General features: G+C 64.2%; 3 protein-coding genes across 10 annotated transcripts in view; all 3 read left to right on the top strand.

Annotated features, from left to right (window-relative positions):
- Cysrt1 (cysteine-rich tail protein 1) overlaps window positions 1-1161 on the top strand; it is a 3532-nt gene extending 2371 nt beyond the window's left edge. The window contains exons 1-2 of one of the 4 annotated variants that reach the window (XM_013029391.1): window positions 34-275; window positions 449-1161. In XM_013029391.1, coding sequence (XP_012884845.1) covers window positions 510-938 — 429 coding nt within the window. In that variant the 5' untranslated portion in view covers window positions 34-275; window positions 449-509 and the 3' untranslated portion in view covers window positions 939-1161. Of the gene's footprint in view, window positions 1-33; window positions 276-448 lie in introns of those variants that run through there. The other 3 variants (XM_013029390.1, XM_013029392.1, XM_013029389.1) reach the window with 3 other exon arrangements.
- Window positions 1162-2813: 1652 nt separating this feature from the next.
- On the top strand, window positions 2814-3594 carry Rnf224 (ring finger protein 224). The gene is made up of 2 exons (XM_013029332.1): window positions 2814-2884; window positions 3117-3594. The coding sequence occupies exon 2, from the start codon at window positions 3118-3120 to the stop codon at window positions 3592-3594; it is 477 nt and encodes a 158-aa protein (XP_012884786.1). The 5' UTR covers window positions 2814-2884; window position 3117.
- Window positions 3595-5011: 1417 nt separating this feature from the next.
- Slc34a3 (solute carrier family 34 (type II sodium/phosphate cotransporter), member 3) lies at window positions 5012-10225 on the top strand. 5 transcript variants are annotated; one of them, XM_013029317.1, is made up of 13 exons: window positions 5012-5121; window positions 5679-5801; window positions 6050-6106; window positions 6729-6857; window positions 6936-7079; window positions 7153-7264; window positions 7344-7539; window positions 7697-7786; window positions 7914-7992; window positions 8231-8398; window positions 8469-8585; window positions 8658-8782; window positions 9758-10225. In XM_013029317.1, the coding sequence occupies exons 2-13, from the start codon at window positions 5717-5719 to the stop codon at window positions 10202-10204; spliced, it is 1749 nt and encodes a 582-aa protein (XP_012884771.1). In that variant the 5' UTR covers window positions 5012-5121; window positions 5679-5716; the 3' UTR covers window positions 10205-10225. The 5 variants fall into 5 exon arrangements, with proteins under 5 accessions (XP_012884771.1, XP_012884772.1, XP_012884773.1 ...); XM_013029318.1 differs by having other exon boundaries at window positions 5676-5801; XM_013029319.1 differs by lacking the exon at window positions 5012-5121 and adding an exon at window positions 5414-5541.
- The last annotated feature ends 253 nt before the right edge of the window (window positions 10226-10478 follow it).

Genomic DNA, 10478 nt, shown 5'->3' with positions numbered 1-10478 from the left:
GGGGCCGGGGCCCCGCTGGGTGCGTCGCGGCTGAGTCACCCGGGCTGGCCGGGGCCCCTCAGCCCAGACCCGGCCGCCACCCATCTGAGCCAGAGGGGCGTGCTGCTGGGCTCCAGGTGCTGGGGCCTCTCGGGGTGTCGAACCCCGTCTTTTGGCTCCGCCCCAGCGCCCCACCTCCTCCTGAGGAGGGAAAAGGCGGCTGCCAGGCACCGGCACTGGGCCCGGAGCTGGAGGACTGGGAGGACAGATTGCGCCTGCTGCCGCCGTCACCGCAGGTGAGTGCTGAGCGCCGGGGCACCGGGCAGCCGGCCCCCGGGCGCAGCCCTTTAGGTCCAGGACTCGGGCCTTTCACTCAGGAACGGTGTCTGCACCTTCAGGGCCTCGGTACCTGGGATGTGACGCTGGACAAGGCAGGCATCCTCTACAGAGGTTCTTTCTTGGCTCTCAGGTGGTGCTCTCCCTCCCTAGCATCCATATCCGTGTCTCTGCCCATACCCCGAGCTTGGACCATGGACCCCCATGAGATGGTCGTCAAGAACCCCTACACGCACATCAGCATCCCCCGGGCTCAGCTACGGCCTGATCTGGGGCAGCAGTTAGAGGAGGCTCCCTCCTCGTCATCCTCTGAGAGGCAGCCTCTGCCCTCTGGGTGCTGTGCCCTAGAACCAGCCCGCCTCCTGCAGCCCACCGAGGCTCCACAGCCCAAGGGGGCCAAGGGGGCTAAGGGGGCTGTCCCTGACCAGAGTCCGCTGGCCTGGCAGCAGCCCTGCAACCCCTACAGCAGCACGCAGCGCCCGGCAGGACTGACCTACGCCGGCACGCCGCCCGTGGGCCGCGGCGACGACATTGCACACCACTGCTGCTGCTGCCCTTGCTGTTCCTGCTGCCACTGCCCGAGATTCTGCCGCTGCCACAGCTGCTGCTGTGTCGTCTCCTAGCCCGCCCGCTCACACGGACCCAGGCCTCTGCTCAGGGGTCACGAGGAGCAGACACTGCCATGGGTGCCGTCCGCTTCCCGACTTCCCTTCCCCCGCCATGGGACGTCTGTGCAGCCGGAGACTGGGGCCTGTCTGGGGCCCTTGAACCACAGTCCCAGTTACTGTCCATGGTAGGGCCACAGATGCCCCGAGCACACCTTCAGGGTCTAGGCAATAAAGCCGGGTGAGCTTGGTGCCAGTGACTTCTTTGTGGGTGGCCCCTTTGGGGGGGGGTCGGTCCAGGCTGAACAACATCATCACCTGCTCAGCTCACATACATACACACGCACTCGCACAAACCGCTCCAACAAGCTCCCAGCTTCTGTGAGATCTTCCAGTAGATGGAAAGCCATTGTTTGTGATAGGCACATTAAAACTGCTCTTCAGGTCTCCTGTCTGCCCCCTGCCCTGCCCAGGCCCTCCTGCATTCCCTGGGCTGAGGCTGAGATAGTGAGCAGGGCCAAGCCCCATCACAGGGCAGGGGAGGCCCAAGAGAAGCCCCTGAGAGTTGATCTGGGCCGCAGTGGGTGGGGCTGCGGCTGGTGGGTTTCAGGGAGTGGGCAGAGCCAGGCAGCCCGGGTGAACCCTGCCCACTGAGTCACCGCCCTGTCAGCCAGGGTGCTTTTCTGGTTTTCCATGAAACATCGAATTCCTGCACATCCAGGGCTGTACTGCTTAGGCTGGGGTTCCAGGGGGCTGCCAGGACCAGGCCTTGAAGACATAGGGGAGGAGGAGGGTGCCTAGTGCCATCTGTTTGTCTCAGAAGCGTAGGACACCGTGCGTGAGGGGGATGCCAAAGTAGGGAGGTTGCTCAGAAGCTCGCTCCAGGCATTCTGTTTCCGGGGCAGGGTGGTGAGGCACAGCACCCTATGAAGACGGAAACTGAGCTGGCCTTGCAGGACAGACAGGTCCTCCCGTGACCAGCCCTTGGCCGAGGCCTGGGTGGTTCACGGTGTGTGGAGGTCTCTGGGTGCGGGTGGGCAGGTCCCTGCCATGACTTGGCTGTGCGGCCAGCCCCCACCCAGGCCAGCATGCGAACCTGTCTGGCCAGTCCCGTGGGCACGCTGCCAAGGGGGTGAGTTAGGAGCAAGGAGGGCTGTTCTGCCACCACCTGTCCCAGCAGGGCTGAGTGGTCCCAGGGCCCTGCCAGCCTGTGTGACAGTCCTGCCAGGCCCCCACCATGCAGAGCCTGCGGCCATCAGACTCACCTGAGAGCCACCTCCCTGGCTGGCTGTGCTGGCTGGAGGCCAATGGGGAGACCCAAGGGAAGGGGAGAGGCGCAGTGTGGGAGCGCCCCCTGGGGGCCGGGCTGGCTGGACACTGAGACCGTGAGGTGGTGCTGGGGTAGAGGGGCCCACACAGCCAGCCAGGCTGGAGCCTCGAGCAGCAGGTGCCCTCTGCTCAGGGCTGGCTGGAGCCTGGGGAAGGGCCCGGGAAATGATATGAGTGGTGCCACCCAAGCCTGGGCAGGAGAACTTCAGAGAGAGAGAGGGTACATGTGCGTGTATGTGTGTGGTGTTAGTGTGTGCACATAGTGTGTGGTGTTTGAGCCTGTGTATATGTGCATGCATGTGTGTGGTGTGGGGGTCTGGAAGTGCCTGAGTTCAGGTGAGCAGGATGAAGAGGGCAGAGGGACAGCACTGGGATGGCGTGGGGGGGGGGGGGGCGGGCAGGCTCCCCTCACCTTCCCAGTGTGTGGTGTGGCAGATCCAGTTGCAGGTGCTGTGTGGCTGAAAGGGGAGCCCACTCTCGCAGGGACAAGCACCACCTGCCTCCCGCGGCCCTGCCTGTCTGCCGGCCAGTAATGCGAGCCCAGGGAGGGAGCCCCCGGGGGCCCCGTGCCCCTCCCCTGCTCCGGCCTCGCTCCTGTCAGGAGTCAGGCATGGCCTTCCAGTGAGTGGCTGCAGGTAAGCGGGGCTCAGAAGGTCTCCCAGGAAACGCTGAGCAGAAGGGTCCTGGGTACCACCCAGTGGTCACAGACACCAAGGTGGCCAGCCCGGAGCCCAAGTCCTCGGGGCCTGGCCTGCCCCTGTGTGGGGGTACCTGCCTGCCCTGTGGCCCTGGCTGCTGGGGGGGGGGAGGGCGTGTTTGAGGACTAGGGCAGGAGTGGGCCATGGCTTCCCCGCACCTGTGCCCTAGGATGTTGCAGCCCGAGGGCCCCAGGGCCTTGGAGGAGGGGGCCACCGTGATCCCCACGGCCCCCAGGAACGACTGCATCATCTGCTACTCGGCCTACGACCTCTCCACGCACCTGCCCCGCCGCCTCTACTGCGGCCACACTTTCTGCCAGGCGTGCGTGCGGCGGCTGGACACGCCAGCCCAGGAGCAGCACTGGATCCCCTGCCCGCAGTGCCGGCAGAGCACGCCCACGCCCCGCGGAGGGGTGGCCACACTCGACCTGGACCTGCCCGCCTTCTTGGCGGTCAGAGCCGCACGAGGGCCACCGCACGCCGAGCCGCCCCCCCCAGCCCCCCTCAAAGGCAGCACCGCCATCAGGCGGCAGCCAACGGGGCTCTGCCCCACCCTGGGCCCCCAGCCCCATTTCCCCCAGCCCAGACGCTGCTGCTCCGGCTGGAGGAGCCCCTGCCTGTGCCCTCCTGCCAGCCCTGAGGCGTGAGCCACTGCACTCCCACTCGCCGCTGGGGAGCTGCTGCCCGCGCCACCGGCCCTGGCCGAGCTCCGTGCGCTCTCCTCAGCCTGGAGGCCCGTGATGCCACCCGGGGAAGCACAGGCCACAGGCAAAGGTCGTGGGCAGCAGCCATAGTGCCAGGAGACCCCAGGGGAGGCTGGGATCTCCCATGCTCGGGCCTGACCCAGGTGCTTCTTTCTGCACCGCCTGCACGCTGGCCTAGGCACTGTGTGTCCCCTAAAAGGGGCCAGGCTGCACGGTCTGAGTGGACCACCCCAAAACTAGCGTCCCAGAGGTGTGTCCAGAGGGGGACACACCTCCTCCATCTCAGACCTGCACAGAGACCCCATGTGTCTCATTGGCACAACATTGGCCTCTGAGCTCCTACTTGTGTCAGGCCCAGTTCCAGGAGGGTCCACAGCAGCACAGAGCCTCCTCTTCAGCAGGCATCAAAGGAGATCTCCAGTGGCACTGGCTCTGGGGCCCAGGGAGGGGGTCGTGGTGGCCTGCCTGAGACCACAAGTCCCCAGGTTCCTCCTGCTTTCTAGTAGCTGCAAGAGAGGTCATTCCGAGGTGCCAGTGATGGACAACCCCCTGAGGTGGGGCAGGAATATTCCAGAGCCCCTGGGAAGGTGCTGGATGGTGGGGGAACAGAATGGGGAGGGAAGGGAATTTGCTGAGTGGACTCTGGGCAAAGTCTCAGAGCTGGGTGAGCACAGCAGGGGGCTGGAGTTAGCAAGGCCCCTGGGAAACAGCCTGGCCCTGCATCCGAAGTCAGGGAGGGGATGACCCCACACACACACACCCAAAAGGGTCTCCCACAAACGACTGGTCAGGAGCCATACAGGGAACAGACGTGTGGCGGGGGGATGGGGGAGCTCTGCCTTCCTCCACCCTCCCTCCTTGCAGACAGACACATAGGCCCAGGCCAGCTGCTGGCCTCTTCTGGGAGCCCTGCCGGGCCCAGCTCTACCCTGTACCTGGATCTGAACCTGCTGACCTCAGGGCTTGGGCGCCTTCCCAGGCCACCTGAGGAACCCTGTCCTCTCTGCCCTGCTGGTGCAAAGGGCTTTTCCCCTCCTGCCTGCCAGCCAAGTGACCCTGATAAGATCTGCAAAACTCAGAGGAGCACAGGAGGGAGGCGGAGCCTTCTCGATGGGCTCCCTGGCAGCCCCTTGGGGCAGCACCTCCTGCCCAAGCAGCATGGAGCGCTGTGACCCAGGTACCCGCTGGGGACACGGTGTCCAGTCCTGCAGTGCCCTTGTCCTGGTGTGAGGCCCGCCTCACTCCGGGATGATTGCTTTGGAGGTTTGGAGCTTCCAGCCATTGGGTGACAAGGGCCTGAAGAAGCCTCAGGGTCCTGGGGGCCAGGCTGGTCTCCCCTCAGGGGCCTCAGCTCCTGGGTAAACATTAATGGGGCTCCATACACAGGGATCATGTGGGTGCCCAGCAGATCCTTGGCCTGCGGCCGCTCCCACTAAGCCTCCCTGCCTCTACCCCTCACCACCCACCCAGGTAGGAGCTCCTAGAACTAGGCTGGGGCCCAGGGAAGCCAGGGCCAGGGCCTCGTCCTGAGCCCGGAGGGGAGACACGACGGATCCCTGAGGGGGGCTGGGGTCAAGGGCTATGTGGCCATGCCCAGTCCCTGTGGGTTAGAAGATCCCTGGGGTGGACTGGACAAGAGCTTCTGCCCTGCTCCTCATTCTCAGAGAAGCGGAGCCTTTATCAAGCTGAGTAGTCATCTTTGATATCAAATGCCAAAGTCTATGCTGTGACCATCCTCCAAGTCGCCGGTTATATCTGATAGGGGAGGTCCTGGGGTTCTCCCAGACACTTCTGGCACCCCAGAACTTCAGCTGGGACCAGCAAGGGAGCTGGATTCCAGGGCTCACACTGCATCCCCAAACTAGACGAGTCTGCTGGTAGCTGCCCAAGGTCGCTGAGCCATTCCCCTGTGGACAGGGGAAGAAGGGACCTGCGGGAGTGAGCAGCGGTCGGCAGGGGAATGGGTAGGACCTGAGATCAAGCTGTTCGCAGGATGGAAACGGCATACTCGCCTTCCCTCCCAGCAGCTCTGCCTCAGGCGCTGGCCTCAACCTGCCCCAAATCCATGCCGAACTCCCTTGCTGGTGCTCAGTTCCCCCTCCCTACTCTGAGCACGGATGACTTGGTGGACCCAAGCCTGAGAAGCACAGGTACCAAGAGCCCCAGCCTTGGGCCGACCCCAGGTGCTGGAGGGAGGGGGCGGGGCGGGGCTTGCCTGTGTGTGTGTGTAGGGGGGGTGCTCCTGACAACTCTGGGCAGAGCTACACATTCCCACTCGACTTCTGACTCCTGTTCTCCACCCCAAACCCATAAGCCCCCTCCCCCTTCAATTCCCTGCCTTCTTTTGTCCCTTCCTTGGGGGTACCGGCAACAGCCCCACCTTGCCTGGCCTCTGCAGGGCGCCTGGAGGAGGGAGGCTTGGACCCCCAGCCAAAGGACACTGGCCAGCGGAAAGGTAGGGCTGTGGGTGTGCAGGGCAGCGGGCAGGCAGGCTCCACCTCCCCAGGGTTTCAGAGCCAGGCTTGCTGGAACACTCCCCATGAAAATTCACCCACCACCTCTGAGCCCTGTGTGGGGCTGGAGGGCCCCCCCTTCCCTACTTTCCCCCCAATCCCCACCCTGCCCCCTATGGTTGCTCCATCTCTGGGAGCCCAGCTGGGCTCCATCACAGAGCAAAGGCACAGGCATGGAGACAGAAAGGGGACCTAGTCCTTGACATGGGAAGCTTAAGATCGGTAAATGGGGCCGGGAAGGTGGCTCAGTGGTAGAGCGCTTGCCTTGCATGCCTGAGGCCCTGGGTTAAATTCCTCAGCACCACATAAGCAAAAAAGCTGGAAGGGGCGCTGTGGCTCAAGTGGTAGAGTGCTAGCCTTGAGCTGAAGAACTGAGGGACAGCGCCCAGGCCGAGTCCAGCCCCAGGACTGGCAAAAATAAGATTGGTAAATGGGGCTGTGTTGAAGGAGGCAGAAGGCAGTGGCAGTACTCTGCCTGCGGACTGACAAAGGAGACCTGAGCCTCATCGCTGGGGAACAGAGCAGAGCCTTGGGTGGTGGGGTCAGCCTTGTCTGTGACCACAGAACTCAGCATGGCCAGCAGGCTGCGCCAGGTGATCACCATCTTCCTTAAGGCCTGTGGGCTCCTAGGCAGCCTCTACTTCTTCATCTGCGCCCTGGACATCCTCAGCTCTGCCTTCCAGCTGCTGGGCAGTGAGTGTCTGGGTGTGCCCGGGGTGGGGGCGGCAGCCCGCCCTCCCCAGCCTCACTGCCCCTCTGTCCTGGGTGCAGGCAAAATGGCTGGAGATATCTTCAAGGACAACAAGGTGCTGTCCAACCCTGTGGCTGGACTGGTCATCGGTGTGCTGGTCACAGTCCTCGTGCAGAGCTCGAGCACGTCCTCCTCTATTGTGGTCAGCATGGTGGCCTCCAAGTGTGAGTGTGCCTCCCCCCCATGGGGTGGGGCGGGCCCCACCCCACCCCGTGCTGATCAGCCAGGTGTCCCTAGTGCTGACTGTCAAGGCGTCGGTGCCCATCACCATGGGCGTCAACGTGGGCACGTCCATCACCAGCACTCTGGTCTCCATGGCACAGTCTGGGGACCGAGATGAGTTCCGGAGGTGAGTGGGTGACAGGGACCCAGGCCCGGGGACCTCGAGGAGGCCGAGGCCGCCTGACAGCCATGCTCTGTGTCCCCAGGGCCTTCAGTGGCTCTGCTGTCCACGGTATTTTTAACTGGCTCACTGTACTGGTCCTGCTGCCTCTGGAGAGCGCCACGGCCGCCCTGGAGAGGTTGAGTGGGCTGGCGCTGCGTGCTGCCAGCCTCCAGCCCGGGCAGCAGGCCCCCGACATCCTCAAGGCGCTGACCCAGCCTCTCACGCACCTCATTGTGCAGGTGAGGAGTTGTCCACCGCCCCAGGGCAGGGAGTCCCCACCCCAACGGGACGCCGAGGAGATCTGGACCCAAGGTTGGTTGGGGAGCAGCAGCATACATGGGCAGGGCCAGTCTGACTCTGGGGGCCCGGCACGCGGTCTCGTCCCCCACCCGCCAGCTGGACAGCAGCGCCATCACAGGCAGCGCCACCGGAAGCGCCACCAACGACAGCCTCATTAAGCAGTGGTGTGGCATCAGGGCTGAGACGGTGAGGTGCCTCTGACCCCAGCCCTTCCTTTGTCCTCTGACCTGTTGATTGCCCCACCCACCCTTGAGCTTGGACCTCTGTGTAGACAAGGCCTGGTCTGAGTTCTCCCTGGTCCTGACTCACTCAGGAGGATGGCGAGGAATGTGAGGTCTCCGGCCACTGCCCTGAGAGGAACAGCACAGCCTTCCCTGGGGACAAGCTGCCCTGTGAGGCCCGCCACCCCCACCCCAGCCCCCTTCCCTGACCCCCACATCGCCCTGAGGTCCCAGCCCCCCTTCCCTGACCCCCACATCGCCCTGCAGCCCCCCTTCCCTGACCCCCACATCGCCCTGAGGTCCCAGCCCCCCTTCCCTGACCCCCACATCACCCTGAGGTCCAAGCCCCCCTTCCCTGACCCCCACATCGCCCTGAGGTCACACCACTGCCCTGTCCTTCTGGCCATAGGCCATCATCTCTTTGTGAACTCGGCGCTCACGGATGTGGCCGTGGGCTGCATCCTGCTAGCCGGCTCCCTGCTGGTGCTCTGTGCCTGCCTGGTGATCATTGTCAAGCTGCTCAACTCGCTGCTGCGCGGCCGAATCGCGCAGGCTGTGAGGACAGTCATCAACGCAGGTTGGAGGGACCCCAGGCTGGGAAGAGGGCGGGGAGGGGGTCTGGGGATGACCTCGCCCCTGCCTTCCAGACTTTCCCTTTCCCTTCGGCTGGCTGAGCGGCTACCTGGCCATCCTTGTGGGCGCTGGCCTGACCTTCCTGCTGCAGAGCAGCAGCGTCTTCACCGCTGCCATTGTGCCGCTCATGGGTGAGCCTGGGTGGGCAGGGGGCCTGAGGGGGGACTGGGGCTGGGGCCCTGTGGTGACCCCTTGCTTCCTAGGCGTCGGGGTCATTACCCTGGACCGCGCATACCCCCTCTTCTTGGGCTCAAACATTGGTACCACCACCACAGCCCTGCTGGCCGCCCTGGCCAGCCCTGCAGACATGCTGCTCTTTGCAGTCCAGGTACTGTCCTTGGCCCCCTCCCTGTCCATAGCCCCACTTCCAACCTGGCCCAGGATGGCCACAGCCCACATGGTCCCAGCAAACAGGCCCGCCGCCCACAAGGCCCTGCAGGCCTCCCACAGCCCAGTCTCTGTCCTTCCTTTCCCAGACTGCTTTTGTAGCATGGGCCAGGCTGCCCACAGCCCTCCACACCCCGGGGAAACCTCCAATCCACCCTAGTCCAGGGGTGTGGATGTATGCGTGCGTGTCATGTGTGTATGTGTGTGTGCTGTTCCTGGAGCTTAAACTCAGAGCCTCAGCACTCTTCCTGAACTTTTTTGCTCAAGGTTAGTGCTTTACCACTTGAGCCACACAGCTCCACTTCTGGCTTTTTTGATGGTTAACTGGAGATGTCTCTCTCAGACTTTCCTGCCTGGGCTGGCTTTGAACTACAATCCTCAGATCTTGGCTTCTTGAGTAGCTAGGGTGACAGGTGTGCCACCAGTGCCTGGTCCTAGTCCATTTGCAGAAAGCTTTCTCCAGGGTGCCCAGCTCTGTGGCTCAGTCCCAGTCCCATGAGTGCTGCCAACTCTCAACAGCACCCCATCTCTGGTCCCTGCCCTGGCTCCAGCTTCTCTCTGCTGGAGAGCCTCCCCTGTCTAACTCCTCCTGTCTAGGTGGTGTCTTCATTTCTGTCCCGTCTCTGTCCACGGACCCTCGCACTGCAGGGTCCTAGGTTACACCCACTCTTTGAGTGCCTGTGTTTCCTGCACATGTGCTGCGACCTCCTCTCCCTTATCCCGTTACATATGGATGGGTGCTGCCGGGGCTCCTGCTTTCTGAACTGCATGTGGGAGAGTTGTGGCCAGAATCTCCCAGGCAGTCCCTATCAGCCTCTGAGCCGGTCACGCCCGATAAACTTCAGACTGGAGACAGGGAGGAGTGAAAGGAGCCTGGCCCAGCTCTCCACCCTTCCCTGTCCTCCTTGCCTCCCAGGTGGCTCTCATCCACTTCTTCTTCAACCTGGCTGGCATCCTGCTGTGGTACACGGTGCCGGTCCTGAGGCTACCCATCCCCCTGGCCAAGCACTTTGGGGACCTGACGGCCCACTACCGTTGGGTGGCCATTGCTTATCTGCTGCTGGCCTTCCTGTTGCTGCCCCTGGCCGTCTTCGGGCTCTCCCTGGCGGGGAGCGCGGTGCTGGCGGGGGTCGGGGGTCCCCTGGTGGGCCTGGTTCTGCTCATCATCCTGGTCAATGTGCTGCAGCGGCGCCGCCCGTCCTGGCTGCCCCCCTGCCTTCGGTCCTGGGACTGGCTGCCCCTGTGGCTTCATTCTCTGGAGCCCTGGGACGGCCTGGTGACCCGCTGCTGCCCCCAGAAGGCTGCGGTCAAAGAGGCTCACTGCTTCGAGAACCCCGAGGTGCTGGCCTCGCAGCAGCTGTGAGGGCGGGCACCGGGCGCGCGGCCCGTCCAATAAACGAGGCTGGCACCCCGGAGTGGTGGTCTTCTCCCCCCCTCCCCCCACCCGAGGTGAGGGACGGCGGGGCTGCTGCCCTCCAGGCCTGAGGCGGAGAAACCGACAGGCCTGGGAAGGAGGCTCCGCCCTGCCCCCGGAGCCCCGCCCTCCCCGGAGCCCCGCCCTCCCCGGAGCTGCCCTGCCCCGGAGCCCCGCCCTCCCCGGAGCCCCGCCCTCCCCGGAGCCCCGTCTTCCCCGGAGC

Source organism: Dipodomys ordii, unplaced genomic scaffold (genome assembly GCF_000151885.1).
Source record: "Dipodomys ordii isolate 6190 unplaced genomic scaffold, Dord_2.0 Scaffold118, whole genome shotgun sequence".
Lineage (NCBI taxonomy): Eukaryota > Metazoa > Chordata > Mammalia > Rodentia > Heteromyidae > Dipodomys > Dipodomys ordii.
Note: the sequence above shows the minus strand (reverse complement) of the source record. Positions and strands in the feature narration are given on the sequence as shown.

Coding starts and splice junctions, on each gene's coding strand:
- Rnf224 (XM_013029332.1), top strand. CDS start 3,118: ATGTTGCAGCCCGAGGGCCCCAGGGCCTTGGAGGAGGGGGCCACCGTG.
- Slc34a3 (XM_013029316.1), top strand. CDS start 5,645: ATGGAAACGGCATACTCGCCTTCCCTCCCAGCAGCTCTGCCTCAGGCG. Junction 5,802..6,049: donor CCCAAGCCTGAGAAGCACAG/GTACCAAGAGCC, acceptor TGGCCTCTGCAG/GGCGCCTGGAGGAGGGAGGC. Junction 7,080..7,152: donor CAGCATGGTGGCCTCCAAGT/GTGAGTGTGCCT, acceptor AGGTGTCCCTAG/TGCTGACTGTCAAGGCGTCG.